A 10,972-nucleotide genomic window follows, 5' to 3' on the forward strand; every position below is an offset into this window, starting at 1 on the left:
TTATTAAAAACAACTTAGTCATATATTTGATTCTCAAAAAAAAAAAAAAAAAAAAAAAAAACCTTATCTAACATATTTGTGTCAACAGCCTTTGTATTAGGAAATAAATAGAATCATGAAATCAATACATCACAAGGACATCAGCAAAATAGGGGTTAAATTTACTGTCCATTTGGATTGAGGGAGAGGGAGGAAAAGTAGATGGTAGTAAAGTAGAGTTGGCCCAAAATTAGCCTATTCACTGCCAACTCTATTCTACTCTCATCAACTTCCCCTCTCCCCCCCAACCTTAATCCAATCGGGCCATTAGTCATAAAGCCAATGAATAAAGAGTTTCTTGATTTGGAATAATGCGGAGGACAAAAGTGCATTGAGAAAGAATTATTATATTACAAAATAATCATTTCTTAATGTATTACAGTATATTTATTGTTACTTAGATTAATTATGGTTGCTAGGTAAAAAGATTATAGTAAAATAACCACCGCGCATTCTTGGCGCGATGGTGAGTCAACAAGTATAAGTGCTTGTAGGGTGTGGTGGGGACAAGAGGTGGGGTTCAAGTCTCCAAGAGAGAGCTTCATACACATATACGCTTAGATTATGCTAGAGTAGAATTTTTATCTTTTCTATATATATATATATATATATATAAGTTACAGTAAAATAAAATATCCAAAGTTTTTTTTTTTTTTTGAGAAGAAGTATGGAACCACTTTATTGATCTATGGAAAATTACGGTGTTACATCAACATAAACTAGGTAGGAAATGTCTGGTGGAACAGATTCCATCTATATAGTTAAAGGGGAAGACTTTCTAGCTCTCATAGCTAAAGCATGAGCTACTCCATTGCTCTGCTGCCTAACATGAGAGAAAGAACAGGTTTGAAACAAACTCATTAAAGACTTACAGTCTTTTACAATATGTCCAATACTAGACCGGTGTGGACAGTCACTCACTAATGCTTTTACAACAAACTCTGAGTCTCCTTCAAATATAGCTTGTCTTAAGCCCAACTCCTCCATAAAGATCATTGCTCTCCTTGCTGCCATCGCCTCAAGCACTTCCATTGTTGGCGGCATGTCTATTTTTTCTACTAGTGAGCCAATGTCTTGACCCAATTCGTTCCTCACCATAGCTCCAATCCCAGCTTTTTCTTCCTCCACGAAGTATGCTTGATCATAGTTCACCTTGTAAGTACCTTTTGCTGGTGGTGACCAACGCTGAGTCTAGTTCCCTTGGAATTCCACTAGCATAGCTTCTACCACTTCAAGAATCTTCTTGAGTGGCAAATTTGGCTCATTGAAATGACATTTATTGCGTTTGCCACATATGAACCAAGCTAAAACCGTGAACAGCTCAAAATTTTCCTTCTGTTGCCTTACACAGAATACCAAATCTGCAAAGGAGCCCGAAACCAGGTGTTGGCTACATAATTTATTAAAACCAAGACCCCAACAACATTGCACTTTGTCACAGTCCTAAAGAGTGTGGAGGGTAGTTTCACTTGCTCTCCCATAGTTGTTGCATAACGGAGAGCTTACGACGTACTTTACACCGGTATAAATTCGCCAAAGTTAGGAGGGATTCAGTGCATGCTCACCAATAGAAATGCTTTATTTTGTTTGGAATCTGCAAACTCCAGATTCCTTTCCAGAAGTTCCTCAGGTTTGCACTACTGGACCCTGATGCAGCCTCCCTATTTTCCAGCTCTCCTAGTAGCTGATAACCAATCTTGACCGAATAATTTCCATCTCGACTCCGCGGCCATACAAGACAATCCTCCTGTATCATTTTGCATAATGGGATGGCCTTAATTCTTTGAGCCATATAAGGAGCAATTTTCTGGTCAATCATTTGCTCATTCCAGTCCTTTGTTGTCTGATCAATGAGTGAACAAACACTGGAGTCATCTCCAATAGCTTACGTGAGTGGTACTGCCTTTGTTGGAAAACACCCAAGAATCCAATTGTCATGGAATACCCAAATCTGTGACCCATCACCAACTCTCCATAACATCCTTTTTTCAATGACATGTCTTGCTTTAAGTATACTCTGCCAAGCAAATGATCCCTTCTTGCTTTTTCTTCAAACACTAAACCTGTAGGGAAATATTTTGTGCTGAACACCTTATAAAGCAGGGAATTTTTATCTGTTTGTAGCCTCCATATTTGTTTGGCAAGCATAGCCTCATTGAATCTAATCAAATCTTTGAACCCCATTCCTCCCTCTGATTTCGGTTTGGATAGTACTTCCCAACTCTTCCAATGGATTTTTCTTTGGCCACCACGTTCGCCCCACCAAAATTTTTTGATTTGCATTTCAATTTCCTTGCACAAACCCACTGGCAATTTGAAGCAACTCATTGCTAATGTAGGGATAGCTTGTATCACCACCTTAAGCAAAATCTCTCTCCACGCTTGAGATAGAAGTTTTTCTTTCCAACCTTGAAACTTTGCCCACACCCTTTCCTTGATATAATTGAGACTCACCTTTTTATTTTTTCCCACAATAGCCGGCAAACCAAGGTATTTTTCATACTCCTTGATTTCTGGGACCCCTAGGAAATTTAGGATTTCTCACTTCTTTTCTTCAGGCACTGCTTTGCTAAAGAAGAGAGTTGTCTTCCCACGGTTTATTTGTTGAGCGGATGCCCCCCTTATATAATGATAGGATGTGTTGTATGGCTTGCAAGTCTTCCATCCTTGCTCGGAAAAATAATAAACTATCATCTGCAAAAAATAGTTGAGTAATCTTTGGGCCATTTTTATATAAGGAAAAACCCCGAATAAGATTATCCCTTACAGCCTGTTGAATTATTCCATTCAAGCCCTCCGAACACAATAAGAAAAGATATGGTGACAATGGGTCCCCCTAGTGGATTCCTCTAATAGGAGAGATTTCACCTTTGGGTTCCCCATTTACTAAGATTGAGTAGGACACAGTGCTGATGCATTCATGGATGAGGGTCAACCAAGTATCACAAAAACCCATTTTTTCATAATTTCAATAAAAAATCGCCACTCCACTCTATCATACGCCTTACTCATGTCTAGTTTTAGGGTCATGAAATCTGTTTCCTTTGATTTTTGTGTCTTCATATGGTGTAATAATTCAAAGGCCACCAAAATATTATTTGAAATAGCTTTATTAGACTGAAACGCACTTTGTGACTTAGAAATCACATTTGGTAGAATTTTTTTGAGCCTATTAGCAACAACCTTAGCTACAAGTTTATATATGACATTACAAAGAGTTATGGGGCGAAATTCTGAAACTACAGTAGGGATTTTTACTTTGGGGATTAAAGTAATAAAAGTGCGATTAATGGAGGGAGGGATAGAACCTGAGTTTAGGCAGTTTAGGATTGCACACAAGACATCCTCTCCAATAGAAGGCCAGAATTTTTGGTAGAACAAAGGGGGTAATCCATTGGATCTTGGTGCCTTTAATGGTTCCATCTGCTTTAGTGCTTTGTCAACCTCGGCCTTGACAAATTCAGCAGCTAGCATGGCATTTTGTTCCTTGGTAATAATAGTAGGTACTACCCTTAGAACTTCCTCCACATGTGATGGTGAGGCCGATGTGAATAGGTGTTGATAGTAGTCAATCAGGATGTTTGAGATCTTCTCTTCATTGGTGCATACTACCCCTGCTTCATTTTTCAACTCCTCAATTCTATTTCTCTTGTATTTGTGAGATGCCCGATTGTGAAAAGAATTTTGTGTTTTGGTCCCCCTCTTTTAGCCACAATGCCCTTGACCTTTGTTTCCACATCTTTTCCTCCTTGATCAGCAGTCCATTTATCTCCCATTTCAATCGGTCTACTGCTTCCATTGTTCCTCCCCTAATAGCCCTCTGTTCCGCTTGCCTTAGTTGTTGTTTTTTTTCTTCCAAGGAAGGGGTAATACTCCCAAACGAAACTCGGCTCTATTGCTTTAATTTTACTTGACACTCCTTTATTTTACCTTCCACTTGGACTAACAAGTTGCTTGGAAAGTTCCTTCTCCAAGCCAAATCAACGACTTCACTACATCTTGCACCCTCAAGCCACATCCGTTCAAACCTCCATCGTTTTTGCTGTTTAATTTGAATCCCTTTTAGCTGAATGATTAAGGGCTTATGATCTGAAGACCCACAGTCTAAATGTACAACCTTTGTCGCAGGGAACATATCTATCCAATCAGCGGTGGTGACTGCACGATCTAGTCTTTCCCACATTGTGTTACCCCTTCCTGTCCCCCATACCATGTGTATTTCCCTCCCACAAACCCAAGTCTTTAAACTTACATTCATCAAGCACATCCCGAAAAGCTTCCATTTGTCTCCTTGGTCTGAACCTTCCTCCTAATTTTTCATCTGCCTTCGTAATTTTGTTAAAGTCCCCCGCATACAACCACAAGAGAGTGAACTTACTTTTTAATCTTCTCAACTTTGCCTAAAATTCATGTCGATTCCTTGTGTCTGGCTCACCATAAAAGCCAATAAATCTCCATTCGTCTTCCTTTCCCTTATTCACTATAGCATCAATATGGTTGGAGTTCTTTGTCTCTTTAATATATTTCTTTTTCTAATATCTCTTTAATATATTTCAGCAAAAAAACAAAGAGTCTCTTTAAAGACAAATGCACGCTCAACTAACTTTTTTAAATGTTTCTCAAAATAAATAAATAAATAAAAAGAACTTTTTAAAATATTCTAGTCTTTAAAGTGACTGTATCAAATCTAATTTAGGATTTTTTTTTTCTTTTTTTGAATTTTGGGAACAATTTTAAAATAAAAATTATACTCTAACCTAATCTAAATGTATATGTGTATGAAACTCTCTCCTAAGGAGCTGAACCTTGACCATTACCCCTCACACCTAACACCCCACAAGTACTTATATTTATGGAGTAACCACTGTATCAAGGGTGCGCGGTGGCAATTTTGAGAACAATTTTGAATAAATAAATCTAATGATTTTGGCCCCAACTATATTTATTATATTTGACTATTTACTCTTATCATTATTATGTAATATATGACTTAATTCATGTCGGAATGCCCAATAAATTCATTGAAAAATGGTTAGTGCTGCGAAGGACTAAATTAAGTCTGATATCTCTAGAGGATTTATATATATATATATATATATATTTTTTTTTTTTCCAAAAAAACTTGTTATTCAATTAAAAATCAAACTTATTGAAAATGTGAAACACCACAGTGACCACTTAGGATTATAACTGTACAAGAAGTGATAACCGGTGTCATATCAATGACCATCTGAGTTTATTAATTCAATAATTCATTGGTCATATGCATGCTATCAACAACTGCTAAAAGCGCAAAGATCATGCAGGCTTTGGAAATACCAAATTTCCAGTATAACATGTTGCTCTTTTCCCACACTCCCAAAGTAATCGAGAACTGTCACATGCAAAACCTGATTTTTTGCCACGGCCTTGGTTAAAATAATGTAACATAAATCTCAAAAACTCATACGAAAAAGTTATTATTATTATTTGTTGTATTAATTAAGTAGCTTGTTTTTATTGATTTCAATTAGTTTAGGAGTACAAAATAATTTTCTGGGTTAAATGTAGTGAATGCTGAAATCATTTTTGCAAACGTTTGCATAAGTTGGAGTTGGGGAGGATGGATTAGGGATGTAGGGGCAAAGGCCCAAAAGCCCAAAATCATACAATGGACCTTGGACCCCATACGGGATGATCAACCATGTCCGAGGAGAGGACGTAGATGCCAAAAGGGGTACCAGTTCAGTTCTCGTAGGCATGAAGTCACTTAAAGGGCAGTCCGAGGAGAAATGTCTCCTCGGACGTGACGAGTTTGGCTCAATATGCACTCTGCCTACTAAAAGGACCCACCCCAACGAACACTAGTAACAAGGACGAGTCCTACAGACCCATGGCAAAGAAGAAAACGAAAGATACCCAAGGAGAGGCTACAGCTGCCACATTAAATGCGTTGTAGCTACTTTTCTGGCCGCATTAATGTGGAGAAGACCTGTGAATAGTGCTGCCTTGGCTACCACAACTCACAGAAAGATAGAAGGGGTGTCCGATGGGACAAGCACTCAAGTGAGAGTCCAGATAATCAACAAGTGTAAGGCCATGATGGCTTTAAGGAGACTATATAAGAAAGGGAGTCCTCATGAGGAAGGGCACGCGAGGAAAAGGAGAGGAACAGAAAAAGAACTGGAAAACTTAAAGCAAGAACCAGCAAATATCTATCTCATCTCCTCGGACTGAGAATATATGGACATTAACAGGATCTTTTTGTGTCCAAGTGTTGTGTAGCCCAACGTTAGCCACTATCTACTTCGCTAAGGCTCGGTTCTGTAGCTCACTCTCTACAAATTCATTGTTTCTGGGCCCTTTGGACCAAGACCCCATACTTATTAGGCTTAGACCCCAAATCGAGACCCTACAATTGGCGCCGTCTGTGAGAAGAACTTGTGCCTCAATAAGTACGATCGTTAGAAATGGAAGGATCAGGTCTGCGACAAATGGGACCCACAGACTCCCAACGGCAGGACAACTTTCTTAACCTCGAACAGGAAAGAGATCAAGACAAGCGACGAGAGGGTAGCGTAAATACCTCCCATACGAGCAGACGCCATTCGAGAGGAAAAGGTCATGCATCCCAAAAGTAGGGCGATAATAGGGCTCTCCAGCAAGAAATCGATGACCTGAAGAGGAAGTTGTGCTGAGCACAGCGAAGGCGTCCTTCCCCAAGTCTGGACACCAACGATGAAGAGGACAACGAATACAGGCGAAGGTCGAGAACCCCACCAAGTGAAACCTTCTCCTATGAGGAAGAGCAACCTCACAAACGCGGCCACAAAAGTCCGTCTTATAAGGGCCAAGCAAATGACGCCATAAGTAAGGCCCTGGACCGCATCTCCCAGTCACCTTTCACGCGCAAGATAGAGGGGGCTGAACTTTCTCGGCGGTTCCACCAACCCACTTTCGCCATATATAATGGTCAGACGGACCTCGTAGAGCACGTAAGTCAGTTCAACCAGAGGATGGCCGTCCATTCCAGAGATGAAGCTTTGATGTGCAAAGTGTTTCCGTCCAGTTTGGAACCCATAGCGATGAGGTGGTTTGACAGCTTCAAGCCAAACTCCATAAATTCTTTTAAGCAGCTAACCCAGGCTTTCGGCTCTCGCTTCATAACAAGCAGTAGGGTTCCTCGACCCTTGGATTTCCTTCTGTCCTTATCCATGCGAGAAGGAGAGACCCTGAAGGCCTACTCGGATAGGTATTGGGAGATGTATAACGAGATAGAAGGAAATTATGATGATGTCGCCATCAGCACCTTCAAGAGAGGTCTGCCGACAGAGCACGGTTTAAGGAAATCCCTGACTAGGAAACCGGTCACCAGCGTGCGCCAGCTCATGGACCGAATCGACAAGTACAAGAGGGTCGAAGAGGACCAGCAAACGGGAAAGGGTAAAGCGAAGGTTGTCCCTCAGGAAAGGAGGGACTTTAGGTCGGACCGATTTAGCAACAACAACTGGCCGAGAAGAGATTACTCGGAGTAGTCTGGATCCACCGGGGCGTAGGCAGTCCACGCTGAGTTCCAGGATCCATTACATAAGATCTTAGAGAAAGTAAAAAACGAGTCGTTCTTTAAATGGCCAAATAGGATGGCAGGCAACCCCGCGAAATGCAACCAGAACCTATATTGTCAATACCACCAGGAATCGGGGCACACCACCGATGACTGCAGAAATCTGAAAAACCACTTGGACCAGCTGGTCCGAGAGGGAAAGCTGAGATATCTCTTGCATCATTCTAGTGGCTAACAAGAGCAGACGAGCGTCAAGGCAAGGCAAAGCACCTTGAGACCGCCTATTGGCACGATAAATGTCATTCTCACCGCTTTAGGAAGAACCGGCTCCCATCCTTTCAGAGTGATGTCGGTGGCCCGACTCCCCGCTGAAGTTGACGACCGTGAGTCTAAGAGGGCTAAAGAGATGGCCTCGCCCATGCTCGAATTCTCGGATGAGGATAAAGTTGGAACCATCCAGCCCCACGACGATACTCTAGTCGTCACACTCAGGATTGTGGGATATGACGTGAAGAGGGTGCTAGTCAATCAGGGCAGTGTTGTGGAAGTAATGTACCCCGACTTGTACAAGGGGCTGAAACTGAGACCCGAAGACCTGACGGCATACGACTCCCCTTTGGTAAGTTTCGAAGGGAAAACCGTTACTCCGAAAGGCCAGATTAGACTACCTATACAAATAGGCTCGGACATAGTGGAGGTGGACTTCATAATGGTGGATGCATATTCGCCCTACACCGCCATTGTAGCTAGACCTTGGCTTCATGCCCTAGGGGCTGTCTCCTCAACCTTACACCAAAAGGTGAAGTACCCGTCGGAGGGTCGGGTCAAAGAAGTGATAGGGGACTAAGCCATGGCCCGGAAATGTATGGTGTCCACCATCTCACGACGGCCGAGTGCCAAGCCCTTAACCTCTACCGAGAATGACTTATAGTAATTAACAACCCCAGCCCCCGGTGGTGGAGGACCAACCGAGGAGGCAAGTTGTGAGGATTTGGAAAAAGCTAATTGATTTTCTCAAAGAAAATGTGGACGTGTTTGCGTGGGATGCCTACAAGGCCCCGGGGGTCGATCCGAATTTCATATACCATCATCTTAATGTTAATCCGGCCGTTACGCCTAAGAAGCAACCTCCTCGGCGACCGTCGAAAGAGCATGCTGATGCGGTGAGGGAGGATGTGATGAAACTAAAGAAAGCAGGGGCTATCAAAGAAGTTTTCTACCCTGAGTGGCTGGCCAATACAGTTGTGGTGAAGAAGAAGAGTGGGAAATGGCGAGTCTGCGTGGACTTCACGAACCTGAATAAGGCCTGCCCGAAGGATCCCTTTCCTATGCCTCGGATAGATCGATTGGTGGATTCAACCATGGGACACCCTCGAATAAGCTTCGTAGACGCCTTTCAAGGATACCAGGAAAAGACGGCTTTTGTCACCCTCATTGGAAACTACCACTATAACGTGATGCTTTTGGCTTGAAGAACGTCGGGTCCACCTACCAAAGGATGATGACCAAGATGTTTGAGCTGCAGATGGGTAAGAGCATCAAAGTCTATATGGACGACATGGTGGTAAAGAATAAGTTGGTGTCTGAGCATTTGAAGGACCTCGGCGATATCTTTGAAGTCCTGAGAAAATACAAGCTGCGCCTGAATGCATCTAAATGTTCATTCGGAGAGGGATAGGAAAATCTTAGGCTATATGGTGACCCATAGAGGTATTGAAGTCAGCCCTGACGATATTAGAGCTATCCACAGCATGCAGCCTCCTCGAAACCCCAAGGAGGTCCAAAAGCTCACCGGCATGATTGCCGCCTTGAATCGTTTTTATCTCTCGTTCGATGGATAGGTGTAGGCCTTTCTTTCTCTTATTAAACAAGTGGAAAAGGTTCAAGTGGACTGAAGAATGCGCCTTGGCCTTCCAGCAGCTCAAAGAGTATCTGTCTCGACCACCAATCATGTCCAATCCTGAAGCCAACGAGGTTTTATTCGCCTACATTGTCGTGGCCCCTCACGCAGTGACCCTGGTGCTGATCCGAATAGACAACGGCATACAACGACCTGTCTATTATGTGAGCAAGTCTTTGCACGAGGTTGAGATCCGTTACCTCCCCTTGGAAAAGGCCATCCTGGCGATCGTACAAGCCACGCGAAAGCTCCCCCACTATTTCCAGGCACACACAGTTTTTGTATTAACCAAACTCCCGTTCAGGTCTATACTCCGAAGTGTCAATTACACAGGGAGAATAGCTAAGTGGGGGACCATTCTTGGTGTCTTCGACATTAGGTACATGCCTCGCAACGCCGTGAAGGGCCAAGTCCTCGCGGATCTGGTAGTTGAGTTTGCTAAACCCTCACCAGAAGAAGGGGGAGGGATACCAAGCATGGACAAAAAATTGGTCAGCACAGTCTCTCAGCAAGGGCCCACCTGTTGGAAAGCGTATGTTGATGACGCAGCAAATCAAAGGGGTTCTGGGGTGGGGCTCGTCCTGATTTCCCCTGAGGGGATTACCATCGAGAAATCACTAAGGCTGGGCTTTTCGACCACGAATAACGAGACAGAATATGAGGCCTTGTTGGAAGGAATGTCTATGGTCGAGAAATTGGGCGGGAAATCCATAAACATGTTCTCGGACTCAAGACTTGTTGTAGGACAAGTAAATGGGGAATTGAAGGCAACGGATGAAAGAATGCAAGAGTACCTGGTCCTAGCTAAGCGCTTGCGGACGCGTTTTAACTCTTTTAGCCTAATGCACATATCCAGGAGTGGAAACACCCATGTCGATTCTCTTGCCACACTACTGGATGGACCCTTTAATACTGTTTTTAAAGGAGGATGTCTTACCCGAAGAGAAGAGCAAGGCTGACAAGATTAGAAGAAAGGCTTCTCGATTCTGGCTGTCCGATGACTTGAAACTGTATAAGCGCTCATTTTCAGGACCGTACTTACTATGCGTACACCCTGATGCCACGGAGCTTATCCTAGAGGAATTACACGAAGGAATTTGTGGGAGCCATACAGGGGCAGGTCCTTGTCCCATAGAGCCATAACCCAAGGTTACTAGTGGCCGAGCATGCAGAAAGAGGCGCACGAATACGTGAAGAAGTGCAACCAATGCCAGAGGTTTGCCCCAAATATACATCAACTAGGCGGGACCCTCAATCCGTTGTCCAGCCCTTGGCCGTTCGCGCAGTGGGGCCTGGATATCCTAGGACCATTTCCTAAAGCAGTTGGGAACAAGAGATACCTTCTTATCGGCACTGATTATTTCACAAAATGGGTCGAAGTCGAACCACTGGCAAACATTAGAGACGTAGATGCCAAGACTTTTATTTGGAGGAATATCGTCACTAGGTTCGGAGTCCCTCACACCCTAATCTCGGATAACGGTCTCCAG

At 43.0% G+C, this 10,972-nt stretch overlaps 1 protein-coding gene across 1 annotated transcript; it reads left to right on the plus strand.

Annotated features, from left to right (window-relative positions):
- The first annotated feature begins 7,928 nt into the window (after positions 1 to 7,928).
- Positions 7,929 to 8,429, plus strand: LOC126689873 (uncharacterized). Its single transcript, XM_050385038.1, has one exon. The coding sequence runs from the start codon at positions 7,929 to 7,931 to the stop codon at positions 8,427 to 8,429; it is 501 nt and encodes a 166-aa protein (XP_050240995.1).
- Positions 8,430 to 10,972: the final 2,543 nt, after the last annotated feature.

The sequence above is a fragment of the Quercus robur genome, chromosome 6 (genome assembly GCF_932294415.1).
Source record: "Quercus robur chromosome 6, dhQueRobu3.1, whole genome shotgun sequence".
Lineage (NCBI taxonomy): Eukaryota > Viridiplantae > Streptophyta > Magnoliopsida > Fagales > Fagaceae > Quercus > Quercus robur.